The sequence below is a fragment of the Ambystoma mexicanum genome, chromosome 10, assembly GCF_040938575.1.
Source record: "Ambystoma mexicanum isolate Mex_15411 chromosome 10, UKY_AmexF1_1, whole genome shotgun sequence".
NCBI lineage: Eukaryota > Metazoa > Chordata > Amphibia > Caudata > Ambystomatidae > Ambystoma > Ambystoma mexicanum.
In genome coordinates, this window is record NC_090932.1 from 501,592,373 (window position 1) to 501,618,647 (window position 26,275).

The window sequence follows — 26,275 nt, forward strand, 5'->3', positions numbered from 1 at the left end:
GGTGTCTGTTGTTCCTTTGTTGGTTCCTTGGGTGTGTTAATGGAGGTTCTAGGTATAGACAATGAGACATGCAAAACTCTGAGCCTAGGAATAGGAAACCCGCAGACCAGTTGATATATGGGTTGTGTTTCTGTAGCCAGGGCATGCCCAATACCAAAGGGTAATGAGCTGACTTAATAATGTCAAACCTGATCAGCTCTCGATGGTGATTTATTGAAAGCTGGATCCCCTTGGTCTGAAGGTTTATGGGACCTGATGTGAGGGGTCTTCCGTCGATAGCCTCCACAGGCTACATGGTGCTTCGTGTTTTATAGGGAATCTGATGTTTATCAACCCACTCATGATCGAGGAATATTCCCATAGCTCTGCAGTCTACCAGGGCCAAAATGGAATCGTTCGTATTCTTGGATGGTGATAAAAAGGCCTGTAGTACCACCAAATTGTTTTGTCCAGGAGAGTTCAAGGATGGAATGGATTTGGAGCAAACATCTCTCTCCCGATGTTTTGCTCCATCTAGGATCGGGAGCTCGCGTTTCCCGAACGCCGAGGGGGTGCCAAAGGACACTCCCTAACTGTTAGGGAGAATTCTCTCTTTAGGCTGAATTTCCTAACCTAGTGAGACGGCAGCAGCTTTGCTGGATTTCTGGAGTTTGTTTTTTTCTCCTGCCAAGAGTGAGACTCTTTTTCTCCCACTCTTGGACATGATTTACGGTGTTCCTTTGACTGTTATTGTGTTTTATGGGCTATGGGGTCCTTTACTCCATAGGGTCTCATGTGTTTTTACTATGTGTGTCACACAGCACCCTCCGTGCAGTGACACAGGGGTGTCATAGTGGCACCCCACCATAGACTCCATACCCTGGGACTGACTACTGTCTCCCAGGGCATGTAAAGTCACCATTGGCTTTACTAGTCCCAAATTATTAGCAGAAACCAGTACAAACCATCATGTTGTGGACGTACTGGTCGGGGCAATTCGATTGCCCCGGGATCTGTTAGTCGAGGGGGCACGTCTCCGTCCCTCCTGATCGAGTGTTGGCTGGTGGCAGTGGAAACTACTTTTTATATTCGACCGCGAATATATCCCTATGGGATTTTCCCATTGTTCGAGGCTACCAACTTTAATTATTTAATTCTCATAGCCTCGAACATACCGCTGGTTTATTTAATTAATATTAATTCGCCGGTTGGTATTTTTTGCCAGGACTCGATTCAAAAATGGCATTTGTGTTCTCTTCTGTGACTCCAACCCAAGTCAAGCCTTTGTTCCACTTTTTGGCGGGCTTCTCCACAGAAGCCTCCAAAAGGGGTCCACTCTGTCTAGGTACCACAGGGGGTGTGGGAGGGGGTTTAGGCACCCTGGACTGAGGGTCCTTGGTAACTCAAGTTGCACTCTTGTGTGATTGGCCCGGCCGGCTCACCACTTAGCATGTTTTATTGACAGCTAGGCTGAGTGAATGGGGGTATGCTGCATAAAAGCAGGGCTTTGGGGACTGGAACTTCAGAAGTTGCCACAGGACCTGAGAATCCGACGAGGGAGAAGCTGAGCCGACCTACCACGACAACACCACCGGTGGAGCCCTGCGGAACCGACACACCACTTCCCGACTACAGAGAAGATCTCCCGGCTGGAGAGGCTTCTTCTCCTGACTGGTGGGCACAACCAGTTTACCTTCTTCTCTTCGCACCCCAGATCGGCTTGTGGTCGAATTGCACGTGCCAAGCACCCCGGCAACCGGATAGCCACTTACCACGGGACTGCGAATCAACGGACTGCTCCTTGTACCTGAGAAACTCTGCAGCTAATTTCTTCCCTGGCAGTGCAACGGACTCCTGTATTCCTCTCCGATGAGATCCTCTCTTCCCCCGGACAAAGCACTGACTTGCATCCAATGCCAGGAACAACTGCCCCCGCTGGATTGTTCTCACCACTTTAAGGTACCATGTCCCCCAGGCCTCCCTTTCTAAAGATTGCTACAAGATAATAATAACCCCTTAACCTTCTGGACTGGGCTGGCCGCATTGACCCTCTAACTGGTCCCTTTCTTTGGTCCAACTCCTTTTTGAACCGTTACAAGACTTGTGTGCACTGCAACCGTGTGACCTGGGACACATTTCATTTTGATCCTCTTAAAGCGGATCCAGCCTACTGACTCTGAATTCATGGTGTTACTTTGCCTTCCTCTCTTGTTGTGTTCGTGAAAAAGTGTTGGGATCTGTTTCAATTTATTCTCTGCTTTTCTCTCCCTTTTTAAAATGAATTATTAGAGTGCCATCTACGTTAAGCGCTCACCACTGTCTGAAAATAAGTGGGGCTTTACTTAAGACTTGTCTAATATTCTTTTAAGGGAGTGTATATATTTTAGTGACCATTTTTTTTAATTGCTTACTATTAGTGCCTGTGTGTTTTTTCTAGATGTGGTTTTAAATAAATAATTATATCTCTTTTACACCAAGCCCTGGTCAGTGTTTACTTGTTCTATTGTGCTCTCTTGACCTATTGTGAATACTCTGTATACTGCCTAACTCTTTTTGTGGGAAGTCTGACTGCTCAGCCACAGCTACCAAGTGAATCGGTGTGGTACAGACTGCTACCAAGTGGGTTTACTGCCAAACACCTGTAGTCTTAAATCTTTTGCAGTGGTCCCAGGGGGAACTGCACAGGTTTCTGCCTAACACTGGTGTACAGCGGTGGGATTTGTATTGAGTATACACTTTAGAGTGCTTGTTGAACACTTTAGGACAACTAACCACAGAGATTAGCACTAAGAAGCTGATTTTTCTAACTATGTCTGCTATGGAGAGTTATACCCTAGAATCATTGTCTGCCAAAACTGCTGATTGCTTAAAAGTATTGTGTGGACTTAAGAATCTCTCTGAGAAGGGCAAGAAAATGGAACCTATAGAAAGATTGTTAAAAAACCAAAGTCTGGGTGGTACAGAGGAATCTACCCCCCCCCCCCAGCAAATGTAGAAAACAGTGATGTATTGATCTGAATCAAAGTCTTAATAATGAGTCAGAAGAGGAAAGTGAACCTAATGAATTTAGCCACTCTGAGCCTCTGTCTGCCTTACCTACTGTACCTACTGGGCCTATATCAGGTCCTACATGTAACCCTGCTTATTTTGAACTTGAAAAAATGAAGCTTGAATTAGAGTACAAACGTTTTATTGCTCAATCTGAAAGAAACCAAGAGCTAGAGTTTAGAAGAATGAATGCCCAGGCTGAGCAGAAGCAAGCTGAGTTAAGACTCAGAGAAATAGAGCTTAATCATGAACTAGAAATGAGAAAGTTGTCTGTGGAAAATGCTTCTCTCTCCTCTGGTTCTTCTAGGAGTTCCAGTCCCAAAAGACCCCGGATGCTTAAGGAATTAGTGGGTATGTATGAACCTAAGTTGGATGTGTTGGATTGATTAAAAATGTTTGAGTATAATCATGGGCTCCAGGACATCACAGGGAATGAGCTACTTCCCTGGTTGTTCTCTAGGCTTCCCCCTGTTGCAACTGATGTGGTAATGCGGTTGGGGGAGGTGGATAAGAAGGATTATGAATGTGTGAAACTAGCTTTGATAGCTAGATTTGGGAAGACCCCCTCCCAGTACCTTAAGAGGTTTAGGACCCTCAAAAAGCATGATGGTACCCCTCAGGCTACCTGGGTGAGTGAGTGTTTGAAAAACTTAGAGGGATGGATTAAGGGTTACAAGGTGAACACTTATGAGGGAATGAGAAATCTTATAATGTTGGAGTCAATTTATGATGCCTGCTCTCCTGAGCTCAGACAACACTTGGCTGATTCAAAGGAATTAGATTCCAGGGAGCTACCTAAGGCTGCTGACTTGTGGGTTGCCAACAGGGTCACTCACAAGGATTCAGGGGTCACTCAGAAAAAGGATGAGGAAAAGCAGCCACCAAAAAGGAACCAAGAGATTTATAATACCTCCCAAACCAAAGAGGGCCCCAAACAACAAAATAACCAGGGTAAGCTCCAGGGTAAACCACCAGAGGCTAGTGTACCTTCTGGTCACAAACCAGAAGGAGGTCAGGCCAAGCCACCCTTCCAGAGAGCATTTGAAACATGCTTTCTCTGTGGGGCAACTGACCACATCAAAGGATATCCCAGATGCAAGGGTAAACCTATAGGGATCAGCACAGTCTCCTTAGCCTTCACTCCTGAGGAGGAAGTCCAAATGGCTAGTGCTCACTTTGAAGTCTTTGCTGAAGAACCTTTGGGTCTTCAAGCAAGTGTAACAGTAGAGTCCCTGGGTCAGGTTAGTGATCGGAATAGGAGTGTGTACAACTCCATACCAGAAAACTCTAAAGTTTGTTATATGGACAGTGTTCTTGTCAATGGCCAGGATGCTCCTGCCAGGCGAGACTCTGGGTCCAGCAGAACAGTAGTGGATGAAAGCTTTTTCAGGCTTGAGGATGTTGCTAAGGCACCCAAAGGTCCCACTAAGATGTCTGGAGGCTCTGTCCAAATGGTTCCAATTCTACCAGCCCTCATTCAGTGTAATGACATGACAGTGTTGATTCCTGTCAGTGTTCAGACTGAGGTGCCTGGGAGAGTCCTGTTGGGGAATGATCTAAGAACTCTAGGAGTAGTATCCAGTACCCCCAGGCCTCCCAGTATGGAGACCCAGAACCAAACCAAATTGGCTAGAGAGGCCACCTTAAGGAACCACTCTAAGCCTGTGGGAACCTCTACTGAGAACCCCACTACACGCCCTGGTGTTGGTAAGTTGACCTCTGACCCAGGCACATTTCAGGCTAAAATGTTAGGGAAATTGGAGCCCCAACCAAGCTCCATCATTGTTCACCCAGTTACAGAGTCTGTGACTCCCCCTGCTTCTGAGGAAGAGGTGGATAGACCTACTGGAACCCTAACTAGGCCTAAGAGAACTGGTAATTCTCAGTGCTGGTGGAAAACCAGAAAAGAAAAGTCTAAGGCCAAAAACCTTCAGACTGTTGGACCTTCCACAGAAGACTCCAACCCAATTCCTAGTCTTAAGGGGGAAACTCCTAAAGTAGGTAAAGGTAGATCTAAGAGGAAAGAGAAGCACGTACCTCGCTTATCTCCATCCCCTCCAACCAAGAGGCCTAAAACCCAAACTTCTCCCAACAGAGAGGTGGTGATGACCTCTGGAGGCCCCTCTAGATCTAAGGGAATCCTTTATAAGGACCCCTTGGAAAAGCCTAACACAGGTTCAGAAGTTGTAACAACTTCTGAGGGACTGGTCAACCAGATCCCCTATAACTTTAAAAAGACTGATGTTCCTCAAAGGGTTTGTAGGTCATATAGCTTACAAAGGAAAACCTTTGATTTGACCATAGAACACAGGTCAGGGTGTCACCACCAAAATGCTGATGGTCTCTCTATGATGTATGTAATTCACTAGAGGTATAAGATTCATCCAGGAGTGGATTAAATTCTCCTGTCCCTTAGTCTGGGGGGGGCGAGTGTTAGGGAGAATTCTCTCTTTAGGCTGAATTTCCTAACCTAGTGAGTCCCCCAGCAGCTTTGCTGGATTTCTGGAGTTTGTTTTTTTCTCCTGCCAAGAATGAGACTCTTTTTCTCCCACTCTTGGACATGATTTATGGTGTTCCTTTGACTGTTAATGTGTTTTATGGGCTATGGGGTCCTTTACTCCATAGGGTCTCATGTGTTTTTACTATGTGTGTCACACAGCACCCTCCGTGCAGTGACACAGGGGTGTCATAGTGACACCCCACCATAGACTCCATACCCTGGGACTCACTACTCACTCCCAGGGCATGTAAAGTCACCATTGGCTTTACTAGTCCCAAATTATTAGCAGAAACCAGTACAAACCATCATATTGTGGACGTACTGGTCGGGGCAATTCGATTGCCCCGGGGTCTGTTAGTCGAGGGGGCACGTCTCCGTCCCCCCTGATCGAGTTTTGGCTGGTGGGAGTGGAAACTACTTTTTATATTCGACCGCAAATATATCCCTATGGGATTTTCCCATTGTTCAAGGCTACCAACTTTAATTATTTAATTCTCATAGCCTCGAACATACCGCCGGTTTATTTAATTAATATTAATTCACCGGTTGGTATTTTTTGCCAGGACTCGATTCAAAAATGGCGTTTGTGTTCTCTTCTGTGACTCCAACCCAAGTCGAGCCTTTGTTCCACTTTATGGCGGGCTTCTCCACAGAAGCCTCCAAAAGTGGTGCCACCACTGGGTCTGGGTACCACAGGGGGTGTGGGAGGGGGTTTAGGCACTTGGTAACTCAAGTCGCACTCTTGTGTGATTGGCCCAAGTGGTCAGCCGGCCGGCTCACCACTTAGCATGTTTGATTGACAGCTAGGCTGAGTGAATGGGGGTATGCTGCATAAAAGCAGGGCTTTGGGGACTGGAACTTCAGAAGTCGCCACAGGACCTGACAATCTGACGAGGGAGAAGCTGAGCCGACCTACCACGATGACACCACCGGTGGAGCCCTGCGGAACCGACTCGCCACTTCCCGACGACAGAGAAGATCTCCCGGCTGGAGAGGCTTCTTCCCCTGACTGGTGGGCACAACCAGTTTACCTTCTTCTCTTCATACCTCAGACCGGCTTGTGGTCGTATTGCCCGTGCCAAGCACCCCGGCAACCGGATAGCCACTTACCACGGGACCGCGAATCAACGGACCGCTCCTTGTACCTGAGAAACTCTGCGGCTGGTTTCTTCCCTGGCAGTGCAACGGACTCCTGTCTTCCTCCCCGACGCAATCCTCTCTTCCCCCGGACAAAGCACCGACTTGCATCCGCTGCCAGGAACAATTGCCCCCGCTGGAGTGTTCTCACCACTTTAAGGTACCGTGTCTGGCAGGCCTCCCTTTCTAAAGATTGCTACAAAGTAATAATAACCCCTTAACCTTCTGGACTGGGCTGGCCGCCTTGATCCTCTAACTGGTCCCTTTCTTTGGTACAACTCCTTTTTGAACCGTTACAAGACTTTTGTTCACTGCAACCGTGTGACCTTGGACACATTTCGTTTTGATCCTTTTAAAGCGGATCCGGCCTACTGACTCTGAATTCACGGTGTTACTTTGCCTTCCTCTCTTGTTGTGTTTGTGAAAAAGTGTTAGGATCTGTTTCAATTTATTCTCTGCTTTTCTCTCCCTTTTTAAAATGAATTATTAGAGTGCCATCTACGTTAAGCGCTCACCGCTGTCTGAAAATAAGTGGGGCTTTACTTAAGACTTGTCTAATATTCTTTTAAGGGAGTGTATATCTTTTAGTGACTGTGTTTTTGAATTGCTTACTATTAGTGCCTGTGTGTTTTTCTAGATGTGGTTTTAAATACATAATTATATCTCTTTTACACCAAGCCCTGGTCAGTGTTTACTTGTTCTATTGTGCTCTCATGACCTATTGTGAATACTCTGTATACTGCCTAACTCTTTTTGAGGGAAGTCTGACTGCTCAGCCACAGCTACCAAGTGAATCTGTATGGTACAGACTGCTACCAAGTGGGTTTACTGCCAAACACCTGTAGTCTTAAATCTTTTGCAGTGGTCCCAGAGGGAACTGCACAGGTTTCTGCCTAACACTAACCAAATGCTTATCTGAGGCGCAGTACATGCACAAGCCCGTATGAAATCTCATCATTCTCTCTTGTGGAGATATGGGTCCACAAAAGGCCCCAATCTGCATGGGCTCGGATTCTGAGACTGGGTTTGGGTTGATTTCCGGTCTGGGGGTACCCTCAAATGATACCTTGGAAGGAGTTCCCCTGGATTTCTTCTTTTCTGACTTCCTTTCCTGGATACGCAAGTCAGTCTGCATGGCAAGATCCATTAATGCCTGGAATGAGCTTGGTCGTGCCACTCTGGCCAGCTCATCCTTAATTTCTTCGTTCAATCCTCTCCTGAACAGGGTAAAACTCGCCTCAGTGGACCATTCAGCTTCCTTTTCCAGTTGTTTAAATCGGGTCACATACGTGAGCATATCCTGGGCCCCTTGCTGAAAGTCTAACAAGCGTTCTTGTGCACTGTAGACCTGCTCAAGGCGGTCAAACATGTCTTTTAGGGCCCATATAAACCCATCATAATCATCCAGCAGGTCATCGCTAGAGTTAACGTGGGGAGTGGCCCAAGTCAAGGCATTCCCGGAAAGATGAGAGATTATAAAACCCACCTTGGCCCTGGGGGTCGCAAAATAGTAAGGCTTGAAGGTAAAGTGAACCAAGCACGAATCCAGGAATGCACGAAGGGTCTTTGCTGAGTCGTCGTATTTATCCACGACTCCGCCCAGTATAACACTTTCTTTTGTAGCAGAATCCCGGAATAGGACCAATTGTTTGACAGTGGCGTTCTCCACTTTCAGATTCTGTACCTCGGTTGATAGTTCCTGCATACGACGCATCAAGTCCTGCATGGCAGCCTCCATGTCGATATCGCTTTCGATTGGGTGGCGTCTCAAACTACTGTCAAGGAGTTCCCCCCTTCTCGCCTGAATCCGTTCTTTACCGGTGTCCTTGGATGCTGCCTTCTTTCGGATGGAACAGGTTTTGAAGAAGGCGGCCCGTGTCTCTGCCGAATCCAGAATGCGTTCAGTTTTCCAGGAGGCCAAATCCAGGAATCCAGGAGGCAAGGTAAGTTCGCTAGAACTAGAATCCAGGAGGAAGAAGAAGGGGGAGGTTCAAGGAAAGGAAAGCAGAGTGGAAAGGAGAAGAACCGCGAGCTACGGAGCACATGTCCGGTTGCTACTTCGCAATAGCATTGAGACGCGTGGAGCCGCGGAAGGCGTGGTCTAGAAATAGAGAAAGGTTACGTCCAACGTATGGAGCGAGAAGGGAATGCGTTGGACTGCCATATTGGAGGTATTAATGTGTATAAGCCCGTTGTGACAGGGACCATGAGGCCCAAAAGGGGCGCACCCTGTTATTCATGACACATTTGCATATCAGTCTTTGTCCCGCCCACTTGGGCAGTCCAGCACCAAAATTCTATGGTAATTCCTTTCTGAACAAGAGTACCAACAGCAACCCCATACACGTGTTTCAGCCTTATTGGGCATCATCAGTGAGGTGTAGCTGTGCCTCCCTGAGCACAGTGAGCACGAGGTCCACGTCTGGATGGGCCTGGGACACTGCTCCTTGCTGGAAGCGGCCCTTAAACACACAATACAAGAACAGCAGGAGGCTCTGTTACGGTGTTTGTTCGTGTCAGGTGTTGAACCTGACACTAACAAACACAGCAACTCAGCCACGGGTGATTCTTTATTAGCACTGGCACTGAGCCAATAGGAAAGAAAGGACGCTTTGCCAGCAGCTCACTGTCATGTAAACTTAAGTATGCATGACAGTGAGCTGGAGGCAAAGCACCCCTTATTTGCTTCACCGGGGGGTTGGGGGATGGGAGGAGCCCCTGTGCAGCCGCACCCTCATATCACACCTTGAGCAGGCGCTGTTGATGGGCTTCGTCCCGCATTTTGCAGACACCCTCTCCGGGATACCAGAAGTCCCGATTTTGCTTCCCCTGAGGACAATCTTTTCTGTTGAGAGAGAATGGTTGTGTTGTGCACCATTGTTACAATGGGAGAAATTAGACACTGATGGGAAAGGATGGTGGACTATGAGCAGAGACTTGTCCCTCAAGATATGTGAATGGGGTGATGAGAAAGGGAGGGGTGCATAATGCAGCATGCTCTGTGAAATCAGACTATAGTTTAAAGCCACCCAAGTGAGACTGTTTTGGGCCATATTACTTTTCCCGGTGTTACTGTGACCTTTGATGCAGGATGGGGAACATGAGGCTAAAGCCATACACATTTTGCTCATTTTGCTGAACATGTTTCTATGGCAGTTTCAATAGCACAGGTTCGGTTTAGTATGATTTGCTAGTTTATTGTGTTGTGTGATTTATTGTCAAGAAATCCATAATAAATACTCCTATCAACTAAACCTGGAAATATATGTGATCAACTGCTTAAATTGCCCACATCCACTTTTCAGCCCCTAACCAACGTGTGTTGTAGAGGAGCAGGTGGACATGTCATCCCTAGCTCCCGCCCTCTCACCTCCATCATATTAGAAAAGCACCCCTGCATTGAAATGGAGGAAGGATGACTGCACACACCAACAGACATTGAAGAGCTATAAATGAAATTGGACGAAGGCAGAGTGACGTCATAAAGGAAAGACACAAAGACGCACTGAAACAATTGGCAAATACTTAAAGAATAAAGATGTAACTGAAGTAATAAGAGAAACATGTAATCAAACACTAAGAAATCATAGGCACTAAAGAAAAACGTGAGGAGAGATGAAGTGAATGTATATATACAAAAACGCAAGATAGATAAAACATATAGAGGCCTGCTGCAGAAGAAAGTATAACGTGGCTAAGGCAACCATTAGAAAAAGATGGATGCCAGACTTGTTTTGAAACCAATTAAGCTACCTCAGAAACAGACCAGGCCTGTAGAGTCAGTAGGCACTAGAAACACAGTTTTGTGTGAGGAACACAGATGAGTCTATTGGCCTGGGATCAAGAATGCCACATCAAAGAATAATTGCAGGGCACAAGGGGAGTCGGGAAGATAAGCCATGTACATAAGACATATTTCTTTTAGATTAAGCAAAGAAGAAAACATCTGCAAGCACCAAGTATTGTACAATCAAAGATGGAACAAGCCTATGCAGGATGGAGTGAGCAGATCACCAGAGACCAAGAAGTGTAATGACGCTCAGCCTAATTAAATCAAATAGCAGTAAATGGAAGGACGAAAATGGTCAAAATCGTGGTCTCCTCATACGTGATTCAGAAGTAAAAAAAAGGGCTACTCATTAAGCTCCAACCAAAGATAATGGTGTACTTACACTCCCTTGTACATCCCAGAACAGAGAACAGGCTGCAAGGTGAACTACAAAGAAGAAGCCTTGGGTTACGGCCTGTCCGATGAGAGATGACAGACTAATTGGGCAACTGGGTGTAGTCTGACGTTGCTCTCTGCACCTAAGTTTCATGTTGCATACGTGATGCTAACAAGACGGAAGTCCAAGGCTGGGAGAGAATGCCAACTTGTCAGAGGGTCTATATAGCAACATGCAATACAATGTTGCAAAGGCCAACCTGCTCCTGTTATTCTGCTATAAACTGTATTATATGTATTTCAAGATGGTGCCAGGTGTACCCACTATATAAAGGGCATCCAGTGATATTACTAATGCTTGTTTGATATAAAGATACATATGTTACCTTAACCAATCCCTCCCTTTAATAGGTTTTACAGTTTGCCACATAGGATGACGTAATAAATGACCTACATTGAGGTATAAAACCTTTGTGTAATCAAATGTGAAGTGTGAGTGTGTGGAATACAGTTTGTTGTTCACCAGATTGCCCTACTTTATTCAAGCTGACAATAAAGTAGCACTTTGCCATATTCTTTGAATCTGTCTAGTTATTTGGGTCTGAGATTATTATTGGTAATTCCTTTTAGCACGAGGCGCTTCAAGGTGCTAGAGCACAGTGTTAACTTGGGCAAATCATTGAATCTCACTCTGTCTTATCTGGAGTCACTGTAATCGATTCAGTTCATATCTTATATTATTATGTTTTTATATGCTATTTAAAAAAATCCTTACTCCTGGTTTAATGACTATTTAGTTGCTTACTATATAATAATAGTGGCATTCAAGCATTTCACACCACAAAGTTATTTGCCACTCAACTTACTTTTGGCAACTTATTCTAATGCCACTTCTAATGATGCCTGTAATTATCAAAGACTGATGATGCTTCTTCCAGTGCCATTTCTGTGAAGCCACTTATGTTGGTGTGAACGCACATGCATATTAGGATGTTTGCATATATTTTGGCACACTGGACCTGGGCAGAGCTCCAACAGGTGAGTGACCCGCATGTATAATGGTCCCGCAGTTGTGTTGTTTATGCACTGTGTTAAAATGCCATCTGCCACTAATGTTACCAAAAAGGTGGATGGGGGGGGGGGGGCAAATGACACCTTAAGAAGATGCGCGCACTGCAGGCCGCTTCTGATGTGCTACCACATCTGAACTATCCTGTGAAACTATTTTGTTGGCCACACTAGCTGAAAGAGGCATAGGTGGAGGGCATAGAGTTTATGAAGCTTCGAGCCTCAGTCTGGGCGTGGGGAGGTGGCTGTCACACCTTCTTCTTGTGTGGCCCCTGGCTTTCTACTCAGCACTCCAAAGTCTGCCGGGATGCCATTAAAAATAGTTAAAAAAGACTACAGCTCCTCCCTGCAGATGCCCACACTTCATACATGCCAACATTATCGATAACTTTTGGGAGATGCTAGTCCAGTCCTGGATTGCATTTTTCCTTCTGGCACTTGTAGTCCTGCAGTTATAGTGGCGAAACCAAGGATGAAAAGTCCCATAATTCAAAGGTAACACCAGGGCTCTCATTACGAGTTTGGCGGTAGCCATGGAGCTATTAGCTCCATGGCTGCCACCAAACCGGGCTCCTTTACCGGGGTCATGAAATGGGGACTTTCCGGGTCATTCCGACATAGGAGGACCCGGTAAGTCCTCCTTGCAGGAACCATTCTTCATTCCCATTTGAGCCCCCATAGGGCTAAATGGGAATGGAGGTAACAATGGGCACATTATGAGTGTCCCGTTGTTACCTCCCTCTTCCCTTCGCAGGACCCGGAAAAGACGTCTGGTTTTACCAGACGTCTGGTCCAGGTCCCACAAAGGGAACCTCGTAATCGGCCCTGCCGGAATGAAGGGGGCCGGTCCCGTACCGTCCCCTTCATTCCGTGAGCGCCTGCCTCGTAATGAGGCCCCAGGACTAGACTAGCATCTCCTGATTAGAAAGGATAATGTTGGCATCCCACTTCATATATTGATCTTGAGACTCAGGTCTTCCATTATGCAGGACACCGTCTGAAGGGGCAAATGGAGGAGACTAATAAATGACCCTTTTTGCCATACATGGGAATGTTTTAATACATTCCCTGCAACTGTTCTCGTGGCCTTTTCTAGCCACACTAGTCATTTTAGTGGCTAAACTCTTGAAACCCACACTGACTTTTCTTCTCACCATACCTGTCTCAGGCAAGGTCGGGGAGAGGGAAAGACGACCCAAAAAAAAGGTCAGCAGATGCACCTTAAAAGACGCGTCATCCTACATCTTATACTAACTCTGAGTTACAGTGTTACTCACCTCAACCCGACCTCATTCCTCATTGAAGGGCTGGACCGGGTCTGGAGTAAAAGCCTGCGGGGATACGATTATCTGGACCACAAGCATAATCTATTTTCAGCCATATCCTGATCTTTCATGACCATGCCGCCAACCACATCCAAAAATTACTTTTATGGTTCTGGATCCTAATGCACAATTTAGTATCTACTCAGTCCCTTTCCCCTTTGCGTGGACCTGACCTGTCAAAATAATCCCACTAGACTTTCTAGAGCCACCCAGGCATTTGATGCCATGATCATAACCCTTGACCCCGGTTCTGTGCTCTGCAAGGGCTTGGATCCCTCTTTGTCCAGTGTAACTTGACCCTTGCCACTTGCACCATATGCTCCTATCCATTGGGCCTCATTACACGGAAGGCGGTAACCATGGCGCTATTAGTGCCATGGTTGTCGCCAGTATTTTACCAAGTCCGCCATGGTGAATGGCGGAATTACCGCCCCATTCCAAGGTGTGCTGGGGCGGTAATTCCCCATTCAACATGGCACGTCCCCATTCCCATTTTTGCCCCCTTAGCGCTCAATGGGAATGGGGAAGGCAGTAATTACAGTACCGCAAATTGCGGTACCGTAATTACCTTCAGAGTCCTTTGCTGGTCCCGTACTTAACGGCTGGTAAAACAAGCCGTTAAGGTAGGGACCCACAAAGGGACCCCGTAGTAAGGCCATCCGTGTAATGAGGCCCATTGTGTTTGCATCATCCCCAGAAGTCCCATTCCTCTTCCAGTTTCACCAGCCCATTCTTTGGAGTAGAAGGCCCCAAAGAAACACTCACTGGTCGAGGCTACTGATGTGGTTTTCAGCTTTGCAAGCATCCCTGGACTCCCAGTGAGTTGTGGTGATAGACACATTTTATACATTCATATCTTGCAAAACGTGCCCTTTGATCAATTGATACAAAGACTGTCTCGTTTCTTCTTGTGTACTGGCCTATTCTTACTTCACTGCAAGAGCAAGACCCCAGCCAGCACAGAGGGCATCCCCTCATCAGCATGTTACACTTAAGGCCGATTCATGGATTTTTTTTGCATGGCACGGTTCAAAGTGACTTTGCACTGCTGAAAAGTAACTTTGCACAGCCGACACAAACCGTGATTCATAGAGCTATGCAAAGTGTATTGTTGTAGCACAAAGTCAGTGCAAAGTCATTTTGTGCTGCAAAAATGTCCATGCACTGAGTTTCCACTGACGTTGCACTGCAAAAATACACTTTGCAAAGTTCCATGAATCAGGGTGTGTGTCGGCAGTGCAAAGTCACTTTTCAACAGTGCAAAGTTGCTTAGAACTGTGCAAAAAAGTCCATGAATCGGGCCCTTAGTGTTCATTCAGTCTCTAGTCCACTCCCTTTGCTAGGACGTTATTGAGCCCTGTGTTGTTGCATGCTCTTGTATTGTTGCTTGACCTTTCCGCTGCATTTGACCTGGTTGACCACTCACTATTGATCACCAGACTCAGTGAACAGGCACACTGCTCTGGCATGGCTGCTTAATGGATCCTATCTATTCTGGGACCCAGGAGCACTAGAGTAGCTGTATAAAAATGCTAGCTCAATGCCCAGGTTTACCACATTCGGGGTACCACAGGGTTCATGTATTTCTCCATTGCTGTTCAATGTTTATGTCATGCCACTTCTTGCTCTTCTGGGGGACCTGGGTGTACAATAATCCAATTACGCAGATGACACTCAGGTCATCGTAGAGTTAACAGGAATAGCACTGATTCTGATACCATCAATCGCATCTATAACTCCATCCAGGATTGAATGATTATAAACTCCCTTGCTCTCAATCCCGAAAAAAATGAACTCCTGATTTTAGCATCAGGACAAAGACTCAAAACTATGTCTCCTGACTACAATAGTTTTCTTATAGCAGGAAATCTAATCAAAGTGTCCAAGAAGGTGAAAACATTGGGTGTTCGACGCAGACTTGTCCATGAAACCCAATGTTGCTTCAGTTCGGTCCTCTTGTGGGTAAGTGACCAAACTATTGAACCACATTCGCCCATACATTTAATGAAAAAATAGATCCCTCCTAGCTACGGCCTTGATTAACTCTCGCTTTGATTATTGTAAGCTTGCTGGTAGGGACATCTAAGGCGAATCTTCAGGCCCTGCAAGTTGCTCAAAACGGGGCAGTCAGTGCTTCCATGGTCTCACCCAGAGGGAACATGTCACAAATGCAAGACAAACTCTTCATTGGCTCCTTAACAAACAACGTTGCACGCACAAGTTACTCATCTTGACCTAAAAGTGGTGTCATGGTGAAGCCGTGCAACACCTGAACAACCGCCTCACCACCCTTCCACCTGGTCGCTGCCTGTGCTCCTATGACCCCTTTAAACTCACCCAACTATAATCTTAAAACTTTTGACGGCTCCACATTTGATGGTCAGACTCCATCATATTGGAATAAACTCCTGCGTTAACTCAGGCAGTCCAACTCCATTCACGAGTTCAAGAAAAGTCTTAACACTGACTTGTTCACTCTTGACCCAGACCAGGCTGCCCTTCTCACAGATCCGATGATCAGATTTGACCAGTTTCATCTGCTATCCCCTTCTATTGCAATTTGTTATGTATGTTCTGATTTGTCTTTCCAGCGCTTTGAGGCAAATGGGCGAGTAGCGCATTATAAAAACTACACATAAATAAATAAATGTCAAATGCATTGCTTTCTTGCATACACATCATTTCCAAATGCTTTGTTCTGTTTGCGATAGTCGTAAGGTTACCAAAAGCAGCATGGGTATTTATTAATGCATTAATTCATCATTTCACTCATCATTTTCTTCCCACCCTCATGTTGCAACCTGGTTCTTCATTATTTCCTTGGCATATATTTGCTGCCTCTGCAACTCAATCTCCTAGTTTCAGACCGCACCACGTTCTAGCCCTTACTCTCTTTCATTGGTCTCGGTTACTTGGGTTCTTCTCCATTGTCAGTTCTTTCTGCTTCTCAGCTATAATTCCTACTCACCATCAGTCAGGGTCTGGAAGCACATCTTGCCGCTATACTGGCCGTACCCAGCCACAGTCCTGGCTCTCACTTGCACCACGTACACCATGCCAGGCCTCAGCCCATCGATCCGCGCTGTGTTCGTCTGGCTCTTGATCATGGATGAGTTGAACTCATTTTGGTCCTTTGAAGAGAGGGAATCATATGATAACTAGATGTACGAATAACCCATCTGATAAAGACAGTCCCCTAATGCACCTTGAACCCAAGCCCAACCATGTTATATCAGGTGCCAATAGCATCACACGTGTTACATTGGAATCCCATCATTCCTTGTACAATGAAGTCCCCCACACATTTCTCAGCAGGCAGCAAGTGGTCCAGATATACACATCTAAGCGGGGTCCTGACACTGCTAGCAGAACCTTAGAGGACTGCTGTGATCACTCACTATCATTGATTTGGACTGATCTCTCATGGGTTACTCACTCTCATCGATGCACCCTGCTGCCTAGTGATCGCTGACCATCATCTTTGTGCCCTACACTCTATCAATCACATTCATCTATGGGTTCTTCCCTCTGTTGGTCAATCACTCGTTGTTAATCATACAGCATCGTCATCATTAAAGGTGGCCTGCTGGCATTCTATGGCCGGTTCTAAGCAAGCAGACGCAGCCCTGGTTGTTGGGTACGCCAGTCGGTAGCTACTGTTTACAGAGTTTGAACTCATGGACATGGCTTTCATGCATGGTAGTGACTTTGGCCTGATCAATGGAATTACATGTTGGGATACCGTTTCAAGATGGCTGCTGTATAATGAGTGTTACTTTGCTGTTAGATGCTGGAAATATTCCGTCACATCCGAAGCACTTCCATTGTGATAGGTGGTAAGGTAGCAGTTTCTAAAGATGTCTGATGAGAAGGAAGGTTCATCACAGTATTTCCTTTTATTGCGCCTTCACGATTGGAGTTCTGTGGTTCTGTGATTGATCTCTGTTGGATCGGTCCGGTGAAGTGAGACTGGCAGGTATGTGCAGACAGGAGGATTTTACTGCTTTTTGGTGTTTTATTTATTTGTTTGTGGGTCTTGCCCAAAGGGGAACTCCACATATCTCTGTGCTGCGTTGGAAGTGGCACAAGGGCATCATATATGTGTTGCCTGTTCCTGCACATTAAGTAGGATTTAGGGAATAGATTTGGCTCTCAATTTGGATAAAGTGGGCCCCATAACGGGTTAGACGGTATTTCTGCAGAAATACTGCTTGACTTTTTTACCCTTATCATCCCTCAGTCTTTGGATTTACTTCCAGATTAAAAGATGGATAATGCTTTACTTAATCCGCATTCCAGGAGGGCTTGAGACTTCACAGAGGATTTGGAGGAATGATGGCGGTTCTAGGTCATTTGGTCGAAAATAAATGGTCGACACGACAAATGGTCGACACCAAAAGGTCGACAGGTCAAATGGTCGAATTTCTTTTTTTTGTTTTTTCACTTTTTTTTTTTTGGGGGGGGTCCCCCCCAAACCCCTTTTTTTTGCTATAAACCCCTTTTTTCCCTAAACGAAAACCTAAAAAATATATATATATAAATAAAAAAAAAATTCGACCATTTGACCTGTCGACCAAATTGTGTCGACCATTTGTCTGTCGACCATTTGACTGGACACCATGATGGCAGGTGCAACCCGAGTGACTGGATCCACTTTTCTATGCTATATTTAGAGTGATAGCTCGAGCCAGTATGCAGAGCTTTCTCTTCTTTTTTAATTCTAAACTTGTAAATTGGTGTTGCGTAAAAGAGGTGATTACAGAATTACTGACTCCTTTTACTGCCCTGCAAAAGTCATAATGAGGCTCAATTCTTGTTTTGGGGAGCTGTGCAAAGCTGCCTAGTTGACTCTTCTCCTCGTAACTTCAAGTCCTGCCCACGCTCAACCTCATTCACGTCCCACTTGAAGAGTGCATCTTTGGGGGTCATCCCCTTTGAAAATATCCATAAAATCATATTTTTGATCAGCGAGAAGCCACCATGGTGGTTGCTCTGTGGGAAGGCTAATTCGTACCCCGACCAAGGCCACGTACAAGCCAATCGTCTTATGTAGATTCATTTTGAATTCCAGAGGACCTAAAGAGGCCTGTATATGACATGGCCGCTATTTGTGGCCTTCCCTTCTGAAGACCACCATGGTTGGTGTAATAGGACTATCACTCAGCCCAGGGAAAAAACTATATGCTGGGCATGCCTTGCCCTGGCCAAGGCTGAGAAATGCTGGGTATGCAGTCCTCTGTCGCCCCCATTCCCTGCACTTATTCAGTCTTAAACGCTCTACCCTCTTAATTCCAGAAGGCAGCAGCCATAGATTGGCTGCCAGGAGCTGAGAGGGATATTAATTGCCTGGCTACAAAGAGGTAAATCCCCACTCATGCCAGCAGCGCAGACAGACATTATAAAGATTCCTGTAGGACCTTGAGAAATCGCACTCCCTCAGGCCCAAGCTAAGCCATATTCTGAATGAGAACAAGGGTTCGCCCATGTGCTTGAGTAAATACACAGCCCACTTGCTTCACCAATGTACCAAGTTGCTCTTCAGATTGTCCCGGGCGGTTGTGTTTCTCCCTGCCCCTTGTGCCCGACAGGTCTGTTGGACAGAGACATGGGTTTTTACATTTCTCAAAGTTGCATCTTCATTCCTTAGATATTGTTAATCTCACTGGATGTTAGATGCTGGCTTTCTATGCTGGCTATTTCTAATCTCTCATTTCCTCATAGCTGTCTGCGCGGCTATGTGATCTCTGGCTAAACTCTCCGGCACCGCTTCTGCAAGTCCACTTCTACCCTTCTACCACCCCCCCCAGGTGTCTCACATATCTTGTGGTTCTAAACATGGGGCTTCGTCCACTGATCTGGCGAGTGTGGGTATCCTCGACATGCATGCTCTTCTGCATAGCTCAGTCTGCTGCAGTGATCAATACATGACACTATGCTCCATGCCTCCACTTGCCTTCTCAGATTATGCTAGAAAGGAAAGAAAGACTTCCTTTCATTGCACCTAAACTCGATACACGGGACAACGTCATCACATTACACTGAAAAGAAGATTTTCAATGCCTAGTACGAAGCAGGTAAATGCAAGATGTCAACCATTCGGTACGCCGGCGGGACACACCATCTTTGTGCTCAGATCCTTGACATTCATTCCGTCTCTTGAAAATAGAACACGCCCTCACATCCGGGATGCAACATTCTTTCCCATTGGCGCATTCCAACCTTTAACCCCTTTCCCAGTACTTGCAAGACTCACCTTTTCATAGTACCGGACTTCATAGTCCAGGATGATGCCATTCGGCTGCTCGGGCTGTGGCCAGGAGAGAGTGATGGACTTCATAGAGGCACTGACCTGGTGCATGATGGGAACAGTGGAGGGAGCTGCAACGAAAGAATGGAAAAGGACACAAGAGAACATGAGACGAGTTGAATCCACACACAGGCCACAGGCAGCAGACCTAGACAAGCTCAGTGGACACTGGACCAGGGAGGCAGTGGGAAGGAATACAAAAGACACTGGCCCTCATTACGACCCTGGCGGAGAACCATGGTGCAATTTGCACCATGGTCCATGGCGCTAAACTGCCAACTCCGCCATGGTGGTTGGCGGACTTACCGCCCCATTCCGACCTTGGCGGGGCGGTAAGTCCCCAATCCCCATTTACCCTTCCCCATTCCCATTTTTGCCCCATAGGGTATAATGGGAGTGGGGAAGGCGTTAATTACGCCACCGTAAATTACGGTGGCGTAATTAACAACAAGTCCCGTAGCGCCATGGATTTTTCCGCCTGCAAAAAGCAGGCGTAAAAATCACCATGGCGCTACGGGAACTCGTACTCAGGCGGAAAGGGGCGCCATGGTTTACGCCGGCGTAAACCCCTTTCCGCCAGGGTCGTAATGAGGGCCACTGTAAATTCACCTGTTGGTGCACACCTCGATATATAGACTCAATGTTAATACTGATTTTAGATAAATTCAGGTGCAGGGACGGAAGAATTACCCTGACACGAGGTCAAAAGGCAAACAGTAGCTAACAAAGTGCATACTATGAACTCCCTGTCCCCTGCAAACTATACGCTGAAAAACAGCCAAAACTTTATACAACACAGATATGTCAAAAATTCAAAAAATTACAATGATACATATCACTCAATCAAAATTATTTTAATCCAACAATGTTGTAGAATCATGTTAAAATGAGCAATTTATTGTAGAGGCCATAGACCAATTCAGTTTAGCTCAACGCGTTTCGGGGACACCCCCTTCTTCAAGAGCAATACATACTGTGGATTGAAACCAAACAAACTCACATTAGTGATTTCATCTTTGATGTCCTGGGTGTTAGTGTTAGCAGTGCACGGTGGCGCGAGTTATGGTTGCTTATCTTACCATAACTGCCGAATTTCAGGGGTTTTTCGGTTTTACTTTGAACCATAACGTCCCTTTAACAAAGTTTTTTTACTGAATTTGATAGGTTTTTAGTAGCGCAACGTAACCAGACGTCCCTTTTAACAAAGTTTTTTCATTTAATTTCATAGGTTTTTATTAGCGCAACTTAACCATAACGTCCCTTTAACAAAGTGTTTTTAATGAATTTCATATGTTTTTAGTAGCACAACTTAACCATAATATCCCTGACTTTCTATACATGTAACATAGAACATACTGAACCCCTAGCTAGTGATTTTGATGGCCGCGGACTACCGCCATGTCCGCGGACCTATCGAAAATCTGAGCGTGGTGAATGTAAATTTAAATAGTGTGCCCCATTTCCCCTTTGAGGTTGGCTCTGAAAAGAGCCGTTTTTTGGGGGGTTTTTTTGCAGATGCTTGACAGACACCTGTTATTTTGTATTTTTTTTTTTATTTTTCTTACTTTACTCTTAAAATCTTCACATAACCTTCTCCAAAGCAACCCTTACATTCCAAAACAGAATGGCAATTCCATTAAAAGATAAGGAAATGCCATCTTCTTTAAAATAAACAGTATTACTGGAATCATTATTCTCATTATTACAGAAGAACATACCAGCTCTAAGCATGAAGGCACACATGCCTCGGTTGATTACACATCTAGCATTGTTTTGCTGAGGAAAAAAAACTGAACTATTGTCCCATATTGCCCTAGGTACTAATCCAGAAAAAGATACTTTGGCATTTGGAAGGATGTTCATTACTGCTTGAACCAAGTGTTCCAAATCTGCCAACAAAGTAGGGGCACTGACATAGCCCAAATGGAAAGCACCATAGTGCAAAACTACCACCTGGGGACTGTTCATCCTGCCCATATCTTCACAAACTTGTACAATTCCCTGTACATTGCAATCAGGCACAGTGCTCCTCACCACCTCCACTCCTTTAACATCAAAATTCTTTGCGACATGCCTACATTGAGCATACTGTTGTAAACCATGCACAAACATATCTCCAAGCACCAACACCCTGACTTTCTCCACTTCTGCCATCTTCACTACACACAGTCTCTTTAAACACAAATCCACAACCTCAACATCTGATTGGCTGATCCCTACAGTCTTCTTTCCATGCTGGATTTGCTGGAAAACCCTGGATGTAGCATGTCCTGTCTGCGGACCGCGTAACTCTTAGACAACCCTTCTACCATTTCCACTTCATTCTCCGTGCCATTCCCTCATTGGATACAGCTAAGCAGGCACACAATACGGAGAACGTCCTCAGAACACCCTCATTTTGTTTATTTCCGAACATTTCAGGACACCGCAAGTGTTCTTAGAACACATTCAACTTGCCAGCGAACAATACGGACAACGTCCTCAGAACACCCCCATTTTCTTTATGTACGAACATTTCAGGACACCGTGAGTGTTCTTAGAACACTTTCAGCTTGACAACGAACAATGCAGACAACGTCTTCAGGAAACCCCCTGCGAACATTCCAGGACCCCACGAGTCTTCTTAGAACACTTTCAACTTGACACTGAATCCATTCTGTTTATTTACGACCATTTCAGAACAGCCGTGTTGTCCGCAGAAAAATCGAACACAACAAAAGTGTCTAGCACATAAAAAAATCAGAACATTGAACCTATCTCATACTCCCCCACCCCCCCCAAACACTCTTACACACCAACACACTCCACTAAATACAATTTTTAATCCAAGTTTCACCGCGCTGTCCTCGGTCGTCCGCGAATGCAAGATGGCAGGCGTCACAGAAAATCTGACACGCTTCACGCACCACGCCGTCCAATCAGTGAACACATTGCATGTCCACGGACATCACGCAAGCCGCTCGGCCAATTAGGGCTTTGTCCGCGGAGCGAACCGGGAAGTCCGTCCGCGGAGCGAACGGAGATATCACTAATTTTTTTGCCTTACATTTTGGTCATTTAAAAAAAAAACTACTGGACGGATTTACACCAAATTTGCAAAAGCACGCTTTCAGGACCAAGCCCCCACTCCTACCGCAAATTTGGTTTTAATCCGTCTAGCGGTTTGGGCTGTAGGCGTGCGCAAAGTTTTTTCCCATTATGTCTATGGGAGAAAACAAAGGTTTTGGGACTCCCCCCTATAACTTTGCCCCCCCCGGACAAAACCTCTCCAAACTTTGCAAAAAAATTCAGAGTGGGCCATATACTTTTTTTTGCAAAGTTTGGTGAGGATTCGTCCAGAGGGAGCGAAGTTATAAGCCACCCAAAAAATGTTCTTCCTATGGAAACACCAACTTAACCATAACTACATGGACGCTAATGCGTCCATGTAATATATACACATATATATCTATATATATATATATATAGATATATATGTGTACCTGTCTCCATAGGAGGAATCCACCTATTGGGCAGAGGTAAATCCTTGCATTTATGCCGCACAGCAGTAATCCACATGACACCTGACTTGCGTGTGCGGAAAACTCTAAAGCTAAGAACGCAGACAAAGCATTGCCAAATTTTCTCACCAAGCTATTTAAATCACATAGTGAAACAACAATGAATGCTCTTTAAATTCTGTCGATTTTAGTGCATGTCATTTTGTATTCGCATGCAGATTATAAGTACTGGTCTACAAGTACCAGAATTCAGTATGATCCCAAATTAAAAGTCAGGACTGGTTGATTATGTCACTCACGGCAAAGGACACCCACCTTGAGGTAATGTCCTGTGGATTCTACTACTTTCAAGACTCAGACTGAAATGGTACCGCATACAAGGTGAGTATGTTTCTGCCTCATTTATTAAGAGTGTATGTACGCCCCACAGGTCTCTTCAAAGTCAACTTCTTTTCTGTTGCTCTACCTCTCCAAAGATGCACATACCAAGTGGAAGATGCACATCTATGCAATTCTGCCTTCTTGTTCTTCAATATGCAGAACACTACATAGGCACAGCCCAGAAGAACCTGGGTAATAGCCATTGATAGAGTAAGGGACACAGCGTGCTGTTATTCACAATGTGCTGAAGATAAGCAGACTTGCCCTTTCATCAGCTGTCTGGAGCAGGTCTGTTCACAGTTGAGCTGTGACCAGACAATACACTGGGCCGAGGGGCAATGAGAATGGGCATAGGAGTGTTCTCTGCCTCCTGAACTCCATAGATGCTGATACTTTCTCTTCCTTCTCAATTCCAAGCAATAAAGCTCCTTCTTTCCCTCCTGAGTCCCATGTAGTATGGTCCCTTATCGATTTCTATTAAGAATGGTCTCTTCTCTTCAAGCAGCATGGACCCATCTTTCTGTCTTGAGTTCTGTGTAGTACGGCCCCTCTTGCCCTCCTGAGCTCACGTGTTTCGGTCTGGTTGAACCTCATCAGTAGGGTGTACCTGTGCTTCTCTAAGAATAGTGAGTAAGGGGTCTACGTCTGGATTCCCCTAGTAACTTAGGGTGAGACCAAAAGTTACTTGAAATATGCAGATAACAAGGGGGGGGTCCTGGGAGACTCTCTGCCAGACATGAGTCCTAGTTACAAGAGCCTTACCCAGAGTCTTTAGCTCACTATCTTTCACAGAGAAGAAACACGTGTCTGGGGTTGCTGTTAGTACTCTTGTTCAGAGGAGAATTGCCTTACATTTCGGTGCTGGACGGCCCCAGATCAGGACAAGACTGATATGTTCAGGATATTTCTCTTCTGTGAAAGATAGTGAGCTAAAGACTCTGGGTAAGGCTCTCGTAACCAGGACTAATGTCCGGTAGAGAGTCTCCCAGGACAGGGCCCCCTTTGTTATGCTGCATTCCAAGCAATACAGCCCCTTCCATCCCTCCTGAGCTACCTATAGCACAGCCCCTTCTTTCCCTCCCGAGTTTCAAACAGTATGGGCTCATAGTTCTGTCTTGAGTTCTGTGTAGTATGGCCTCTCCTCGCCCTCCTGAGCTTCATACAGCACAGTCCATTTGTTTCCTCCTTAGTCTCATGCTGTACAGTCCCTTCTCTCCCTCCTGAACTCTACACAGCACAGTCCTTTCTGTGGCTACCGTGTTGCATTCAGTACAGCCCCTCCTCTCCCTCATCAATACCATACAGCACAGTTATTTCTTCCCGCACTCCTGAGCACCATACGACAGGGCCTCTTCATTCCCTCATGAGTTCCACACAGTTCCACACAGCACAGTCTCGTCTTTTCGTCCTGAGCTCCATGTAATATATTCCCTTTTTGACATCCTAAGCTGAAGGCAGCATGGTACCGTCTCCCTACTCTGAGCTCCGTAGAGCACCGTCCTGTATCACCCTCCTTAGCTTCCCAGACATAGTTATTGTCCCCTCTCCTGGCCTCCATACAGTACAGTGCCTTCTCAACGCCTTAGCTCCATACAGTACGGTCCCTTCTCCCTCCCTCAAGCTGCACAGAGCACAGTCCCGTCTCGCCCTCCTAAGCTCCCCAGAGCACGGTTCTTTTCCCCTCTCCTGGCCTGCTACATTACAGTGCCTACTTGACTGCCTTAGCTCCATATAGCACGGTCCCGTCTCCCTCCACAGAGCTCCATAGGGCACAGTCTCGTCTTGCCCTCCTAAGCTCCCCAGAGCATGGTTCTTTTCCCCTCTTCTGTCCTCCGAACAGTATGTTCCCTTACCTTGTATGTCGGTTTTGGGTTTCTCCACCCAAGAACATTTGGAATAATGTCTCCAAATAGCACATTTCAAAGCACGTGTCCCCATATAGAGATTAAAACGTAGATAAAACAGAAAACATATGTTAAAAGGATTGAATGATATACTGGAAGCTTTACAAATGTTTTCCTTCAAAGGGAGGTGGAGGTGTGGAGAGGTGGAAGGAGGGGACTTTGGTGACTAGAGGAGAGGGTAAGAGGATCAGTAAACCAGGGTACTGGCCCAGAGGAAGCCCATAGTGTAGAGGCCCAATAGGAAATCTCGTAGCAGGACATATTGGCGCGGCCAGTTTGGCGCAATGACAGGCACCTGCGAACACAGAATTGTACAAACGACCGAAAAAAAGGTCCGACCGTACAAAAAGTCAGTAAAATGCTACCACCAAAGGTTCAAACACCAAAAGTTTGAACCTTTTGTGGTAGCATTGTAGGTAAGTATAAAAAAAAAGACTGCTGGGGCTGCGGGGGTGTCCCCCGCAGCACCCCGGTCACTATACTGTGTGGTATAGTAAGCAGGGTGTTGCGGGGGACAACCCCGCAGCACACCTGCAAAAAGAAATTGGGGCTGCGGGGGTGTCCCCGCAACACCCAACTCATTATACTTTAGAGTATAGTGAGCGGGGTTTGCGGGGGAAACCCTGCAGCTCCCGAAAAAAATCAAAAAAGAAAAGAAAGGGACCCTGCGGCGCCGGTTCCTGATCACGGAAGTGAAAGGGAACTGGCGTTGAGGGACACAGCCTGAAGAAAAGGTAAGTAGGGTTTGTTTATATTGGGGGTGTGGGTGGGGGGGTGTCATTGGATGTGTTGTGGGTGTGGGTGAGGGTGTGGGTATGAAGGGGTTTCGAACGTGTGTTTGCTTGGGAAATGTACGAACCTTTTGTGGTTCGTACATTTCACATGCAAACTTTTCGGCAACGGGAAAGTTAGCCGCAGTCGGATCACGTAGATCTGCGAGCACAGCATGCCTGTAGCATAG

The 26,275-nt window shown here is 46.0% G+C and overlaps 1 protein-coding gene across 2 annotated transcripts in view; it reads right to left on the minus strand.

Annotated features, from left to right (window-relative positions):
- The window catches only part of EPHB1 (EPH receptor B1), a 1,076,389-nt gene that overhangs the window by 218,703 nt on the left and 831,411 nt on the right, over window positions 1–26,275 (minus strand). For both annotated transcript variants that reach the window (XM_069618048.1, XM_069618049.1), the window contains exons 6-7: window positions 19,476–19,600; window positions 16,191–16,353 (exon numbers count right to left, since the gene is read on the minus strand). In XM_069618048.1, coding sequence (XP_069474149.1) covers window positions 16,191–16,353; window positions 19,476–19,600 — 288 coding nt within the window. The remainder of the gene's footprint in view (window positions 1–16,190; window positions 16,354–19,475; window positions 19,601–26,275) is intronic.